The following is a 17,957-nucleotide window of genomic DNA, read 5'->3' on the forward strand; positions in this document are numbered from 1 at the left end:
TTTTATGACAATACTCACATGTTTTATACAAACTTTACATCATTTATACGCATTTTCCGGCACTAACCTATTAACGAGATGCCGAAGCGCCAGTTCCTGTTTTGTGTTGTTTTTTGTTTCAGAAATCCTACACAGGAAATATTCTCGGAATTGGACGAAACAAACGCCCAGGGTCTTATTTTTCCATGGAGCTTCCAGAAGACCGAAGACGATACGAAGTGGGGCCACGAGGCGCCCTAACCATAGGGCGGCGCAGCCAGCATGGGGCCCGCGCCGGCCTATGTGAGCCACGATACGGAAAAAGTTCCAGAGACGCCGCCGCCGCCAATCCCATCTCGGGGGATTCAGGAGATCGCCTCCGGCACCCTGCCGGAGAGGGGAATCATCACCCGGAGGACTCTACATCACCATGATCGCCTCCGGACTGATGTGTGAGTAGTTCATCTTTGGACTATGGGTCCATAGCAGTAGCTAGATGGTTGTCTTCTCCTCTTGTGCTATCATGTTAGATCTTGTGAGCTGCCTATCATGATCAAGATCGCCTATTTGTAATTCTACATGTTGTGTTTGTTGGGATCCGATGAATATAGAATACTTTGTCAAGTTGATTATCAATCTATCATATATGTGTTGTTTATGTTCTTGCATGCTCTCCGTTGCTAGTAGAGGCTCTGGCCAAGTTGATACTTGTGACTCCAAGAGGGAGTTTTTATGCTCGATAGTGGGTTCATGCCTCCATTGAATGCGGGACACCGACGTAAAGTTCTAAGGTTGTGGATGTGTTGTTGCCACTAGGGATAAAACATCAATGCTTTATCTAAGGATATTTGTGTTGATTACATTACGCACCATACTTAATGCAATTGTCTGTTGTTCGCAACTTAATACTGGAAGGGGTGCGGATGCTAACCCGAAGGTGGACTTTTTAGGCATAGATGCATGCTGGATAGCGGTCTATGTACTTTGTCGTAATGCCCTAAATAAATCTCATATTAGTCATCATGATATGTATGTGCATTGTTATGTCCTCTCTATTTGTCAATTGCCCAACTGTAATTTGTTCACCCAACATGCTATTTCTTACCGGAGAGACACCACTAGTGAACTGTGAACCCCGGTCCATTCTTTTACATCTGAAATACAATCTACTGCAAACTCTGTTCTCTGTTGTTCTTCACAAGCAAATATCATTTTCCACACCATACGTTTAATCCTTTGTTTACAGCAAGCCGGTGAGATTGACAACCTCACTGTTAAGTTGGGGCAAAGTATTTTGATTGTGTTGTGCAGGTTCCACGTTGACGTCGGAATCCCTGGTGTTGCGCCGCACTACACTCCTCCGCCAACAACCTTCACGTGGCCTTCATGTCCTACTGGTTCGATAACCTTGGTTTCTTACTGAGGGAAAACTTGCTGCTGTACGCATCACACCTTCCTCTTGGGGTTCCCAACAGACGTGTGTCTCACGCGCCATCACGCCCTCACCGCGGTGCAATGGCGGCCGAGGAGGACCACGTACTCGTCCTCCTCGAACTCTTCTTCCTCAGGACCGGCCCGATCGACGCCGTCCACGTCGTACCGCTCGGCGCCCTACACCGTCCTCATCGTACCGCTCAGCGCCCTACACCGTCCCCAATCGCGTGAAGGAGGAGCCGGCGACGCCCGTCAATCCGAGGCGCGGCGGCAGCGGCAGCGGCAGCCGGCGCCAACAAGAGAGGCGGGGCGGCGCCCTCCTCATCCCGAAGCCGGAGGTGAAGGAGGAGCCGGAGGAAGCATCGCAGGCGACGCTGCTGGCGGAGTACGAGCGGCAGTAGCGCCTCATCGCCAGCAGCGACGACCCCGAGGACTGCCCAGGGCTGTGAGCGGCGTACTTGGCGTCGCTCAACGACAAGGACGTCTGGAGGGGCGACCTCGAGACGGCGATCGCCTTCTCCATCCGCGACTCCGGCAAGCCGCTCGTGGACCTTACCGATAACGGCGAGGCAGGGCCAAGCGGCCTGGTGAAGGACGAGCCCGTCGACGAGCCCGACGAGTAGGAGGTCGTCACCGACGACATGTACAACTTCCATCAGTACTACGACGCCTCCGACCGTCGCAAGTACTTCTAGATTAGGTTTAGTTTAAATTTCGTCGAATCTCGTTCGAATCTATGTAATATATCTAAAATCAACTTTGTAAGTAACTCCCTTACAAAGTTGATTTTAGATATATATTCGATCAAGAACATTAGAGGACGCCCACGTTTTTTCTTATTTCTTAGCACTATAATTACATACAAAATAAAGGTCAAAGTTGCACATCTAACAAGGTTCTGTATTATTTTTAATGAACGAGAGATATTGGAGAATAATGTCTACATAATCAACTCATATATGTCGCTCTGAGTAGAGGGGAGAAGAGAGCGAAAGTGCGTGGTGTTACTAGCTTCAGCGTTTTTGCAAGCCGCTATAAGACTGCCAGGAGCTGAGGGGTGACACCGGCCATGCCAGCGGGGAGTCGCCGCCGTCACCTTACGCTGGCGCCCTGGGGTGGGAGCCAACCCGCTCCGGCGGATCTGCGTTTGACCTCCTCTGCTGCGAGGATGAAGCCGCCTTCGGAGACGAATCGGATGCGGATGTCTCCTTCGAATCGGCGTTGCAAGTCCTTGATTTGGAGCCAACACCGGAGTCGTCTTCGGTCGCTCGCAGAGGGAGGAGGTTGGATGAGAAACTTGTGCAAGATTTTTGGACGGAGATTGGATTCCCTACGCCGGCATCGAGATTCTAGGAGGTTCACTCCGCGTCGTCGAGCTCAGGTAAAACTAACGCGGATGTTAGTGTGTGCAGGGAGGGATCGCCGAAGGCGGAGAAGAAGAAGGTTTCTCCCTCGGCCATGGCATCCAAGTTTGCACATGCCGCCGGAGGGGAGGAGGTTGTGGCTGGGGCCGGGGCGCCGAGCACTAAGCTCATGGGTTCTCCCTGCAGCGCAGCCCGAGGGTGGGGTCATGGCGCGGACCGTACCCGCCAAGGCGCCGTACGCCGCTACCAGTCCTGGGAGCTTCCTGCATCAGGCGGGCTAGCCGCCGGCAGGCGCGGACGCCATGGCGACGACGGTGAAGGAGCGGGCGGAGGGTGACGCGGTGTTTACGTGACAGTTTCAATTCCCGTTGCATGGGGGTGGGCCCCACCGACATGCAAAATTTCCGTGGGCGGGGCTGCAGAGTGCGTTGCGATTCCTCTAGATCGATCCTCGACTTTCTGCTCCATCCTCGTATGTAGCCGCCTCGTCGCCTCCAATCGCATCTCCGAGTGCTGTACCGTCTTCCGCATCGTCGGCAGCTTCTCCGCCCGCTAACTCAAACCCCCCTACCTTCAGGCCCGCTTCATCTTCCTCGACCCCGTCGACGCCTGGACCCCGCCTTCTTCGTCGGCCCGATGTGCCGGTGTGGCTGGTCCCGGTCGTTTCGGGGAAGGGGGTTCGTTGCGCTGATGTCCTTTTCCTACACCGAGGTCGCGGTGAGTCGCATCCCTCCCATGGGCGGTTGCTCGTCTGACTTCGAGGGCGCCGTTCTGTTAAAAGCACGGCAAGAAAATAACGAAGAACGATAAAAGAACACACGCAGGGGACACAAGATTTTAACGTGGAAAACCCCTTCCAACACCGAAGGGAAAAAAACCACGGGCACCATCCAGCAAAACTTCACTATATCGGGAAGTGTTTACAAACGCCGTGGGATATCTTATAATCTGATGAACCCTAGACAAACCCTAGACAACGGCTTACAAGAGATATATATAGACAGTGGCATTGATCCCCGCATCCCACTTCGCATGCGTCCCTACACGCTAAATCTGGAGTATTCGCATTTGCCAAGTTCACCAATCAGCTCACATATAATAGACCGTGATATCCAGACAACATGTACTCAGAATCTTGAGATATTTAAAATTATTCTAGTTAGTAGTAAAAATAGTGAGTGTGGATAGAGTGGTTTGAGAAGAAATTACTTGAAACATCATGCCCATATTGATAGCATTCATACAATTTGATAATTTTATACACTTTAAAAGTCTACCAAGTTATGTAGATATTTATTGAGACTATAGATAAGGACACACATAAAAGTACAATGCTAATACACCACTTGTTTTTCCAAGATATTGAATAATATGCTTGTGAAAAATATTTAATTAAACATCTCAAACAGATAAGTAGGATTTTTTTTGTAAATAAAACAATATTTTTAAAAAATATAGAAAAAATAATATAGTAAATTAGAAAATCATACAAGAAAGTAAGTTAGATCTATTAAAATGTGGGTCGATCAGTATTACACTTCGGTCAACAGAGGCATTGCATGAAGTAATTATGCCAGATCTGAGAGCGAGAGCAAGAGTGATCGAATAGATATCAACAAAACAAAGCAACTGTATGTTATGGAGCTTTGCTTTAATCCGTAGGTTAATCAATTAGAGTATGTACACTTGAGTTTGGACACCACAATTTCTGCCCACTAGCTAATTATGCAGTCATCAATCAACAGCACGTCTCAGTCTGGGATAGTCATTTTTAGCGGAACCGGTAACTACCGGAGTCCTCTGAGCCAATTATATGGTGCCAGCTAACCCAGTACGACTCTACCTCGCCTGTGTATTCCAGCGTATCTATTCATTCCGTGATTTTCTGCTGCCCTGTGTAGGTCCCACCCACATGGGTCTGTCCCCTACACTACACCCCTCTCCTCTCTGCACAACTTCTATAAATTTATCTGGTACAACCGTGGGTCAGCACTGCTAGTCTTCTAAACCGGTTCGTATCTTAACAAAAATGCTGGGTACAAATTTACCATTTATTTTGCGTTATTTTTTTTTTATCTTAAACACTTGCAATTCATTCAAATTTATATAGATTTAGATTGAAAATGAGTACATAAATATTCCAATGAAATATCTTAGGCACTTGCAATTCATTCAGATTTGACAAATCGCCAAAATAGTTTCAGCTCCATTCCAGAAAAAGCCGTAATGTTCATAATATTTTTTTAACATGTGCATTTTTTGACATCATGATTTTAATTATTCCACTACATACCCGAGCTAATCCAACCAGATATAGAATATATATACATATATATAGAAGAAGTTCAGTTTGTTTCCAGTACATAGTTTGAAATCATGATTTTAATTTTTCTTTAAAAATATATATAGAAGATGTTCAGTTTGGTTTGTTCACACATATTCCAGGTATTTTTTATTTAAAAATAGGTATAGTTTGTTTCAGATTTTTATATAACTTCCACAAACTGAAACATGGTCCAAAGTCTGAAACTATCAAGTTAATTCAACGAAGTTTCATAAATAGTTTACGGATGTCAATCACATTCCAGAGAGGTTTCTCAAATATTTCATTGCTCTTCACAAATATGTCATAACTTTCCAGAAAATAGATGAATCCAAATCGATTCAAATCCTATATTAAACAAAACAAAAAGATATAAGAACTTAACAGAAAAAACAACCTAGATCCAAGAAGTGCAGGGATGCAAAAAATTATTTCCCGAGACTGCAACCTCATCGAACAGAACAAAGCCTAGATCAAGAAATTGAATTCCAAACCTAGCACCTTCGTCTTGCTACCGGGAAAGGGTGTTCGAGCAGCTGCGGCTCGAGAAAGCTTCTTGAACGGTGCCGCGGCCGCGCGCAACCTGATGCTGCCGGCGGCCGATGTGCGCCGCCTCGTGCTTCTGCGCGACCCTGTCCGCCGCGGAGCTCCTTCTCCCACTCTCGCCGCTGTCCGTCAGCAGGCCCGCGCTCTCGCCGTCAACTCGCGTGCCGTCGCTGCAGCGCCGCCGCTGTGTCACGCACAGATTTGAGCACTCCGGCCGCCGGCCTCTCGTCAGTCGTCACAACGCTTTTACTGGATCAAGAATTCCAGACCGAGATAGAGAGTCACGGGGCTGTGGCGCTGTGCGGTTCTGCCTTGATATTATCGGAAGTGCTGGACAGCTCATGTATTTTATACAGTACGTATCTTGTATATGTATCCTGGAGTACATGTAACAAGATATATACATAACAAGAAAGAGGAATACCCAGGCCCCGTTCCGAATCACAGCGGACGAGCGAACGGTTAATTCTTGACCGGTAGTTACCGGCTCCGCTAGAAAAGCCGCGTCCGTCTCAGTCTGGATGTTGAGCAGCGTGACCCTGGTGTGCAGGATGCTCCTGAACACCTTGTCGCTCCTGCTCTCAATCCCGGCGACGCACGCCTCCACCTCGTCAAGACTCTCCAACGCCACCACCTCCTTCTCGTCGTCGGAGGCGGGCTTGGCGCTCTTGACGAGAGACATCAACGAAGATGTCATGGTCTTCTTGGATGCCAGCGCGCTCGTGGCTACTGCGGACACGGCCTCGACAGCCGAGAAAACTGCCGCGGACGCGCACGCCGCGGCGGCCACGGCCTCGGCCAGTGCCCCGGACACCTCCACCTCTGCCGAACTGCTGGATGCGGACGGCATCGTCGGGAACTTGGCGGCGGCTAGTACGGAGGCAGCGAGGCGCGCGAGATCCTTCTCGGCGCGGCGGAGTGAGCGCACGGCCGAGGCGAGCCTGGCGTCGTCGCGGCGCCGGAGCGCGGTCTGCGCGTCGGACGCGTGCGCCCGGAGCTCGACGACAGTCTCCTGGAACGCGCCGTGCGCGTCGGCGAGGAGCAGGAAGCCGTCGAGAAGACAGGTTGCGGTGGCGGATCCGTGGTGTAGCGCGGCGCGGGCTTCGGGGAGGAGCAGGAGCTCTGCCAGAGCGGCGTGGAGCGCGTCGAGGTGGGCGAGGCCTGTGGATGGTGAGGAGGGTGCGGCGACCCAGGAGCGGACGGCGGTGATGTGGCTGCAGAGGTGGGCGAGGAGCGGGTGGGAGCTGCATGGGAGGGAGACGGAGCGGACGTGGTAGGCGGCGGCGCGTGGCCGGGAGGCGCGCGCCGGGCTGAGCGGGAATGAGATGGAGCGGCCGAAGCTGGGCGCCATTTCTGTAGCTTGCTAGCTAGCTGTTGGATTGGATCTTGCTGACTTTCTTCTTGTGCTTGCGCTTGTTGCTGTGAGATGGGATGATGGAGAATGCAGTGGTATATAAAGGGGAGGGGCGGCGCCGGCCATGGATCGAGGGACATGGTGGGTGGGGCGAGCGCGTGCGTGCGTTTTGCATCGATGGCATCGGTGGCTGGGTGCACGTTGCGGCGGTTGGTGTAGGTGGCGAGGAGGAGACAGGATCCGCGAGGGGTGGCCATGGACGCGTGCGACCTGCTGCTCAAGATCGAGATCGATCCGGCCACCTGCTCGCCTCGATCGGCTCCACGGGGCGCCGAGGGGTGGTTGGCCATACGCGTGGATGGAACCAGCTCCCTCCTCCGGAGGTGCAAGCGCCGGCGTTGAGGTGTCCCGGTCTATCTGGACTGGAGCGCCTCCGTCCATGTGCTCCGCGGTTCCGGTTGCTCGCCATGTGCTCCGGCTCCCTTTGCTCTCGCTGCTGGGACGTTTACCGTGGCGCACCGCGCACGCATAAGCACACGTGCGATCGAGCTGCCACTTGGCACACTAGCATTGCTGAGTCCCTCGCTGCCGCCTCCCATGTTGTCATGAGATCTAGCTTTGAGGTTGATAGTTGTATGGGTTCTTCTACACACGACGAGTTCACAATCACGCATAAAAAATTAATAGATCTGTTTCTTTTACCCGGCCACTAAAGGTGCCCAAACTTTTTTGATATTGGTCAAAATGTTCCATATGGACTTTGTATTACTTTCTTTAGGGTTTTAGGCTTTTAGGCTCTCACGTTGATGAAACTAGATGATACACCGCGCGTTGCTCCGGAAACTTGAGTGGTACTCCTATAGTAAGTAAGATGAGGTCCATTGCGACAGGACATTATCATGCCAAACTGATTTGTGTATAGTAAGGACAGAAATAACGAAAAAGAATAGCGTAATATCACTTAGAAATCAACCTCATTAGCTGATATGACCATCGTGTGTGTCTAAATAATGTAACTTTTGGTCAGATATATCATACAACAAATGTGAGGAAGCAGGGAGAAAAAAATATTAACAGCTGATACATTGCGAAAGCTAATGAACTTATCCTTATATTAACTTTTCTACAGAGCTTACAAAATACTTTCATATTATATTAACTATGAATAGCTTATACAGGAGAAGGCCTATCTCTTTTGAGCTCCAACTGCATCGATCGGATATGAATCTCCCAACATTACAAATTTGGATATGGAAGGTTGACAAACAATTGGTTTTGTTGCTGCACCATGAGGAGACTGCACACATGACATATCAGCTCGAGAAACTGCGGTTCAGATGACACATTGTTACCCAACTGCAGAATTAGTTATAGATGTCTACTTGTACATGTGTAGATGGCAAAATTAAAGAGATCAATCAAAAGTTATAAGTAGTTTAAGTGGAATTCATATAAAAGGTTTATGGAAAATTGTATTTTTTGCATGAAAAAATGCATACCTAGCGACACCTTCATATAGAAAGAAAAGAATATACCAGACTTAAATAGTGTGATGCATTCAGATATAAACCTGTAGTGGAAAAGTACACCAGGTTCCATTGTCCATTTGATCTGTTCGTTGAAACTGAATATTATTTGTCCAACTTCACTTGTATACTCAAGATCAAGTTTGTAGTCAGAGCATCAACATCGTGTGAATCTACAGAATTCCACAAAGAGACTACTTCCTGACTTGGATGCAATACTTTTTTTGATGGAGATTGTGAGATATTGAGAAATATCATGTCTTCTGCATAATTTGTACAAACAGCTAAACGGAAATAGATTTATTTACATAATCAACCGAAGTAATAATATTCATGGAAATTAAGATTATACTACCGTCATGAAGTTAGAATTACCTAGCCGGCTACTTGATCGAGAATCAGCAATGTCAAGATTTTCGTGAAAAACGACATAGAATAAACAGTCTAACATCAGATAAATTGATGACGCTTGATGATTCAATGACAGCGCATATTTCATTCTTATTGAATCTGAATGGGTCGACTTGCTGTAGAGAAAAACTACATAGAATATGTTACCAATGTAAGCCTGTACAAATGTATAAGATCTCATGGTGTACTGACATGTCTTTTGCATAACATGGAACCAGATAACCTGCACCAAAGATGAACATCAATTTCTGAATGTGCCCAAAGATTTCTATACATCGGAATTCAAATGCAGAAAGACTAAAAATGGACCATGAACATCAATTACAGTGAAGTATGCAAAGCTCAATTGCAGAAAATAGAGGAAACACCGGCAAAAAAAAATAGAGGAAACAATTTCCTGCAATATACCTGAGTCTTAGACTCCTTTGATGGATGTATAATTTGGTAGAACTTTTTTTTTCTGCATTTTTAACTTCGATTCCATCAAAAAGAAGTCCAAGGATACATGAAAATATTCACGAGAGACATATAAAATAATAACAGGCCAGCCATCGAATAGTGTGGTGGTTAAGTAGAAAGATAATGGAGGAGGATTGGATTGGGGGAATTGGGACTTCTGGACTAACCTTATACACTGCGGGCAAAAGTGGTGGCACCTATGACGTTTAGGCGTAATGTAGTCGGAACCCGTTTAACCAATTGGAACGAATTGCTACAGAGGTTAGCTTCAATCCAACTGGTTCAAGGGAAAGATATATTCTGCTGGGAGCTTACCAAGAATGGTAAATTCTCAGTAAGATCTATGTATGAAGCGTTACATACATGGGGTTATTTTAAGATTAGATTTTATACTATTTTTTTTGAAATGGGGGAAATATCGCCCCAGCTTCTGCATCCAAAGGATGCACATGGCTTTTTTTTTATTAGATTATTCACAAAACCTTACAAGAAAAAATACAAAAGATCAATCTCGAAGCAACCTTACTATACCTACAGTGGGATGAAGAGGGTGACAATACACCAACTCAAATCATCCAAAACTAAATGCCTTCTCAGACCATTCAATAGCAGGTGAGAAACACATCCAGTCAAGCAGACTCTCAGCGCACGCCAACGCACACGCCACAGGAGTTGCTCCCGCCGTCTTCCTCGACTCCATCTTCAAGAGAGATCAACGCATTAACCTTGCAAGACATGCCGTCGATGCCACCATGACGCCAGACAGCTCCACCCTCCTGCACGTATACATCATCCCGCATCTGTCGTCGTTACCCTGCAGCACCATGCCACTGAGACTCAGCGCCAATAATGTGGTAGATGAACACCACTCCACCGAAGTCCGCCAACATCCAGCAGCTGCTCCAAAAACGACGCCCCAAGAGGTAGAACGACGCAGGACGCGCCGCCATCGTCCGATCCGGGAGACCCGGACCTAGGGTTTCCCCCGGAGCAGCACGACTGAGAAACCGCAGACTGCGTCGATGATGCCTTCAAGAAGGTTGCGGCGCGACACGTCGCCATCGTCCGCCAACCGAGGTCGGAACACGGTTTTCACCGGCAGTCGCGCATCCCCAACTCGCCGAGTGTAGTGCCAAGACGGGCAAAGATGACGCCTTCGTCAAGGTAAGGACGTCGACCGACGCCGCCATCATCCGCCAAGACCGAGGTCAAGGCTCAGTTTTCACCGGCCGCCATGACACCCCGGACTAGATCACCATCGCCGGAAACATGTGTGAGATCCCATGATCCCCCACACAGGACTCCTAGCCTGGCCGACCACCTCCAACGAAGAAGAAGGCCGCCTCCTCCATCGAACCCGAAGTTGCTGCTCCAGGCGTCCTCGAACCGCGGGAGAAACCCAAGGTCACCACCCCGCACCGGCGAGAAGCGGAAGGGATGGCGCAAACCGTCCAACCACCAGCCACCACCGGTGTGCCGCCGACGGGAGGCAGGGGAGGCCGCAGCACTCTGGCCACCGCCGCCCCTTCTTCCTCCGACCGCCGCCGCCCCGCCATCACACGGGATGGAGGAGGTCAACCGCTGTCGCCGTCGAGGGGATGACCCAGCCGCCACCCCATCCGCGTCAAGAGGGAAAGCCCCCCCGCCGCCACGCCCCGAGGTCTTTGCCCCGAGATTTTATACTAAGATCTTATACTAAGAAATTACATGGGGTTATTTTAAAATTAGATTTACAAAGGCGTATGATAAGGTTAAGTGGTCTTTCCTACAGCAGACTCTCAGGATGAAAGGTTTTTCTCCTGAGGCGTGCTCTAATCAATGATTTTGTGTATGGAGAAAGTGTGGCAATCCGGGTTAATGATGACACCAGACACTATTTTCAGACACGAAAAGGGTTTCGCCAGGGGAATCCGTTGTCTCCAATGTTATTTAACATTGTAGCGGATATGCTGGCTATCCTGATAGAGCGGGCCAAATCTGAAGGTCAAATTGAAGGGGTGATTCAACATCTGGTCGATGGTGGTTTATCTATCCTTCAATATGCCGATGACACAATTCTATTTATGGATCACGATCTCGAAAAAGCTCACAATTTGACATTAATTTTGGCGGCTTTTCAAGAGTTGTTGGGATTAAAAATCAATTTCCATAAAAGTAAATTGTTTTGCGGGCAAGGCTAGTTTCCTATTCGCTATTTGGGTATTCGGATTCCTTATCGAAGACTCAGAATTGCTGAATGGAAAATAGTGGAAGAAAAATTACAAAAACGCCTTAGTAGTTGGAAGGGTAAATTGTTGTCCCTGGGAGGAAGACTGGTACTCATTAATTCAGTACTGACAAATATGGTATTGTATATGTTATCATTCTTCCTAGTACCAAAAGGAATTCTGCATAAACTCGATTATTATCGATCCAGATTCTTTTAACAAGGGGACAGCGAGAAAAAAATATCGACTGGTTAAATAGAGTATAGTTTGTAGTCCTAAAGATCAAGGAGGGCTTGGAGTTCATGACCTGCAAGTCAAGAATTCAGCCCTACTAGGTAAATGGTTGTTTTCTTACTGAGGATGGGATTTGGCAAACTATTCGTATGAGAAAGTATATGGGCTCAAAGACGTTATCCCAAGTGGTTTGGAAACCATGTGATTCACACTTCTGGGATGGTCTCATGGAGGCAAAGAATGTCTTCTTCTGCCATGGTACTTTTTCGATCAAGGATGGAGCACAGATACGGTTCTGGGAGAACATTTGATTGGGCAATGCACCCTTAAGTGAACAGTATCCTGCCTTGTATAGTACTGTTCATCGCAAAAGTGATACCATTGCCACGGTAATGGCTACCTCACCTCCGAATGTGACGTTCAGACGAGTTTTACTTGGGCAAAGGTTGTTGGCATGTAATTCCCTAATCCACCGGCTAGGAGATATACAACTATCGCCTGAACCGGACGAATTTAGGTGGAATCTTCATGTTGATGGCACTTTCTTGGTAAAATCACTGTACAATGCGATCCTTCATTCTGACATACTAGTTGATAATAATAAGAAATTTGGAAGATGAAGATACCATTAAAACTTAAATTTTTTGGATGGTACCTTCGTCGAGGAGTTATTCTCAACAAAGACAATCTTGTTAAGCGAAACTGGGATGGAAATACATGGTGTGTTTTCTGTCAACATGACGAAACTATTAAACACCTTTTCTTCCAGTGCCAATTTGCGAGATCTATATGGTCAGACATCCAAGTAGCGTCTACGCTGTATCCTCCGACTAGTGTGGCCAATATCTTTGGCAATTAGCTTCATGATGTCGATTCAAGGTTCAAGTTACTTCTTAGGGTAGGGGCGTTAGCAGTTATCTGGGCGCTTTGGCTAAGTATTGTTGACTGCCAAAACCCACCGGCGGGCAGCGGCCTTGTCAACACCGTAGAGCCGGGAAGAGCCTAGAGCTGCGGTTGGCTGAGACCCCTCCGAGCGACGGCCCGCAATGCTCTTCTGGTCACACGCGGCGATGCGAAGTGCAGGGCGTGCCACCCGACCTATACCCGGTCGTGAAGGTGATGGGGATGCCTCGCTTAGTTTCCCGCAGGGCATACATGTAAACATTAAATACGAGCCTCGATCGGCTCTCGAGTTATCCCGTGAATCGGCTCAAAGAGCCGATCCACCCATGATTCGTACGGGGTGCACGAATACTTGGTGGTCCTGCTTGATCAAGATGAAGCTAATGAGATCTACGACGATTTAGGGTTTTCACCGCATAATCGGATCATCCTACTCCAGGTTGAGCCTCGCGGCCACGCACGGTGCTCGTAAGCCGATCCTAAACAAGGCCTAAAAACCAACATGAAGTTGATCCTCGAACATCCCGTTTAGGACTTGCGAACGCCACCCTACGTGCCACCGGATCCTCCCCCTTTGTAAGGCCTAACTATTGCAGATATTAAACTAATCCTTGTAGAACAAGGAGCAATCGTAACGGATCAGATCTACTAAATAATGATCAAGCGGGTGCCGCCCCCACACCTGAGATAGGCGTGAGGGCGGCTAGATATGCAAGGGTTGCACTACGTAAGCATGCTTAAACGAAGAACAATGCTAACCCTAACACATCTAATGATAACTACGTTGCTCGCCATCAAAAGCGCTTCAGTACGAGCAACGCATGAACAACGTGGGGCTTGTGCTGCCTAGATTGCAAGATGCGATCTAGGCAGCATGTCGCTTACCTGATAGAAACCCTCGAGACGAAGGAGTTGGCGATGCGCCGAGATTGGTTTGTTTTGGGGTTGAACGTGAGTTGTTGTTTATTCCATAAACCCTAGATACATATTTATAGTCCAACGGACTTTCTAATGTGGGCATGCACTAAACCGTGCACGACTAAGATTCTATTTCTAAACTAAAATAGATCTAATATGTTACGTATACACGGGCAATTAAGCCCAACTTGGTATAACGAGCCGATTCATGTAATTCTCCATGTATATTTCCTTAAGCCCATCTTGATCGCGGCCCACCTCTCGACTCGGTCAAATCTTGGTGATAACACATGCCCCCCTGGTTTTGGAATTGGTAATTCCAAAATCACTCGCTTTCCTTCGTCGGGTCATGTCGTGGCGTAACCGTCGCGAGTATCCCTCATGATGATGCCTTGCCTTCTCAACTTCTCCGCGTGACCTGGCAGTTTTTTTTTTCTTTTTTAGGCACCACTCCCTCGGAAACTGCTGTGGCATTGAATTTCCACTATATCCTCCTTCGATTTAACCGCTCTGAACAGTTCTCCTTTGTATCTCCTCCGCATTAGCGCTCCAAAAAAAAACCCTCCCAGCCACCATGTCTTCCTCCTCCTCTGCCCCATCGGATCTTGCCAGCCAATCCTCCACGTCCCGTGAGCCGACGCCGGAGTACAACGCGGCGGCGGTCCACGCGGCCAACACCCGCCGCGCCATTGCGGCCGGGGAGGAGTCGACCACGACTTCTCCATCCGGTCCGAGGACGACCAATCCTTGACGGACGGGGAGAGCGACCTCCGCCTTCTCGCCGTTGGGGAAACGGAGGAGGAGAGTGACGACGACAGCTTCTCCTGCGACTTCACCTCTTCCGGGGAGGAGGAGGAGCAGGAAGAGGAGGAGGAGGACGTCGACGAGAGCTCCCCCGACGAGCCGCCGGCCAAGAGGTTCTGCCCTTGGCCGGGCAATCTTAGCGACTTCGACAGCGACGAGGACGACGCTGACGAAGAAGATGAAGACAACGAGGGCCCGATCGGCGGCCATTGGAGCGATGACGAGCCAGCCGGGAGCAGCGCCGATGGCAGCGACGACGGCGGCGACGAGGGCAGTGATGGCCCATAGATAGGACCTTCAGAATAGGGCCAGTAGTAGCAGATGGGGCAATGGATCCCCTAGTATTTCCCTTTTGAGAGCAATTAGCTCTTTATGTAAGAAATCTCATTTTAATCAATGAAGAACTTTTCCCCAATTTTGATTTTGCCGATTCCTTCTGAATTTAATTGAGCCGATTCTCTCTCCTACTGACCTTGCCGATTCGTCTCTTGAGCCGATCGCACCGCATCGGTCCTTCGAAATTCACCCTTCTCTTCTTCAACTGATGTTTTTCTAAATCTGGTGGAAAATGCAGGATCTTCAGGTGAACCTTCGAACTTTTCCAACCAAACCCATCAATCCTTTTCAGTACCCATCATTGTGAAGAGGGTTGCGATGAAGGATCAGCCGATGGTATACCCATCGGTTCTTTAAACAGAGTATCCAACAGGCCTGCTGCCCCCCGAGTTTCTTCAGTTCCTGCCGGCCAGATAGGCTCCTTTCCTTTGGTGGACCTGATGCAATCCATCCTTGACCTGATCCGCACGCCCATGCTGCTCCTGACATTGTTCTTGAAGAGAGGATCTGAGCTTCCAAACTGCGAGGAGTTCCTTCATAAAAAATCTCCCTTTTGTGCTCCATTGACCCTCTGATCGTAACAGTTGCTCCTCTTGAGTCGATGGCCATGCATCGGCTTTCATATCCTTAAGTCGATGCCTGCTGCATCGGCTGTGCTCGAAAAATTTCGAATTTTCACTTTTTAGTTATTTTTTTTTTACGGCCGACCTGTGCATCGGCCCCCATATTCCAATACCCATCACCAGAAGATGAGATGCTTCCGTTGCATATCCTCGTATTTTATCTACCCGGGTGCCCCCGAGCCGATTCTCGTCAAGAGAATTGACGGTATCGGCTCGTTGGATAACATGTTGAACCCGGTGCGTAATGGTGGGTGAGGATAATTTTGGCCGATTGCTGGAATCGGCCTCCACGTTGCTTGCTCGTTGAAGGTTTTGTAAGTTCCCTTCATAAATTTTTTGGGGCCGATCACAAGGATCAGCCTCTCCCGGTTTGCTCATTGGTTTGATCTTGCTACTTGGTCAGGCTGGATAAAACCAACCCAACCTCTGACTTGATGCGCTTGCTCGTCGTCCACCTTGAGTGCTCCGTAGAGTCGTGGAGTGCTAAGCTCGTCGGCAAGACGAGTACCATGTTTGTGCCAGCAGATGTCTCATCATCGGCTTTCCTCTCGTTTGGGGCGCCACTCCATTTTCCGTGGACGACCCTCTTCATCCAGGGTTCGCCGAACCTTTGCAGCCGGATCAGGCCGTGCCTTCCTTAGCGTATGCAGGTACAACCTTTCGGCTTCCTCCGAGCCGCGCAATCGCTGAACCCTCGCGCTTTTGGGAACGGCTGAGTCCGTCGTGGCACCACCTTGGCCGGTGGTACCTGTCTTCTTAAACTTCTCCCTCGTCTTCTCGAATCCTCAAGATCTGCCCAACGAGGTGACTCAGCCGCGTTTGCTTTGTGGCGGGAGAGGCCCTAGGCGCTCGAACACGGACACGTTGGCTGCCTCCTTCTTTTTATTGTTGCATTCTCGGCAATTGCCGATTGTGGGCAATCGGCTCATTCCTGAATCCCAGCAGTTGTCCGAAGAAGGGGCAGTCCCAATGTCTGGCGTTGTCATCTTGCTCCCTTGATGCTTCCGTGGCACAGCCGCTCGTGCTCCTCCTCATCGCAATCCTCGCCGACGATATCTTCCGGCTTCTCTAGCCGGACGATCTCCTCTATCATCGTAATTGGACCGTCGGCGTTGGTCATACCGACTCGCATATTTGTTGAGGAGGTGATCGCAGAGGGGTCGCCGATATCTTATATTCTTCACCTCTCCCTCCGTGACATAGCGCTTGCCATCATGACGGAGCCGATCGCGTGGAGCGGCCTCCTCTGTATCCTTGCTATGAGAGCAGCTGCCCTCATCTCCATCTTTGCCAGAGTGGTTTCCAGGTCCTACCATGTTGATGCTGAACGAGGGACCCGGCTGGCAACCTTCAGGGTAGGTAATTTCTACCATGTTAACGGCGGGGAAGGGTTGGGTGTCGACCTTCATGGCGTACTGGTTGAAAATTAGCCGCCCCTTCTCTATCGCCGCTTGGATGTGCTGACGCCACACCCGGCAGTCGTTGGTGGCATGGGAAAGCGAGTTGTGGAATTTGCAGTACGGCTTTCCGTTTAGCTCTTTCGCCGTGGGGAACTTGAGACCTTCAGGAATCGTCAACTCGTTTCTCCTTGAGCAGGAGGTCGAAGATTTGTTCGGTCTTGGTTACGTCAAAATCAAATCCCTCGGGCGGCCCCGGTGGCTTTACCCATTTGCGGGCCACGGGGTTCCTCCCCGAGTCCACTCAGCCACCGCTATTTCTTGGTCTCCCGCAGGCACTTCATCTTCCTCTCGTATCGACCATAACTACCGCACGCTTGAACTTGTCTTGGTACAGGTCGGGGTGGCGCTGTTCATATGCCGATAGTTTCGAACCATGTGCGCCGGCGAGGGATAATCTGCTTGGGAGGCCATGTCCTTGAGCTGTGTTGCAAGGCCTGCTACGCCAACTCGATCGCTTCCTTTTCGGTTATACGAACCGAATAACATCGGTTCCTAAGATTCCTGAAGCGCTGGATGTATTCTCGTCACCGTTTCCCCGCGCTTCGACGTAGTTGTGCTAGATCGGCAATGCCGGACTCGGAAGCTTCGAATGGTATTGCATATGGAACTGTTCTTCCAATTGCTTCCAAGACTCGGATGGAGTTTGCCGGCAAAGAGGTGTACCATCCAAAAGCCGATCCCGTGAGGGACTCGTGAAAAGAGCCTCACGCGTAGCTGATCCGACACCGAAGCCGGTCCTAGTTGAGCCAAATATCGGCCGACGTGCTCGATGGAGCCGGAGCCATCCGATCCACCGAATTTGGAGAAGTCGGGGAGCCGATATTTAGGTGGCGGCGGGATCATCTCGTAATCGTCGGGGTACGGCTTGGAATAGCCGATCGCCCTTCTTTTCGGCATCATGCCGAACCGGTCTCTCGGCATGGTACTGATCTGATCCGCTGTGCTGGCCGTAGGAGTTGCACTCTGAAGATTCGCCGGGGTGGCGTACTTGGCCAGCCATGTTTGCTTTTCCAGCTCTGAGCCAACTGCAGGAGCTGGGCTCGGGAGTTTCGTCGGTGTGGCGTATTTAGTTAGCC

General features: G+C 49.4%; 1 protein-coding gene across 1 annotated transcript; it reads right to left on the reverse strand.

Annotated features, from left to right (window-relative positions):
* Nucleotides 1-5,611: 5,611 nt before the first annotated feature.
* Nucleotides 5,612-6,997, reverse strand: LOC124662325. Its single transcript, XM_047200179.1, has 3 exons — nucleotides 6,131-6,997; nucleotides 5,932-6,023; nucleotides 5,612-5,816 (listed from the first exon to the last, which is right to left on the reverse strand). The coding sequence occupies exons 1-3, from the start codon at nucleotides 6,995-6,997 to the stop codon at nucleotides 5,612-5,614; spliced, it is 1,164 nt and encodes a 387-aa protein (XP_047056135.1).
* Nucleotides 6,998-17,957: the final 10,960 nt, after the last annotated feature.

Source organism: Lolium rigidum, chromosome 1 (assembly GCF_022539505.1).
Source record: "Lolium rigidum isolate FL_2022 chromosome 1, APGP_CSIRO_Lrig_0.1, whole genome shotgun sequence".
Taxonomy (NCBI): domain Eukaryota; kingdom Viridiplantae; phylum Streptophyta; class Magnoliopsida; order Poales; family Poaceae; genus Lolium; species Lolium rigidum.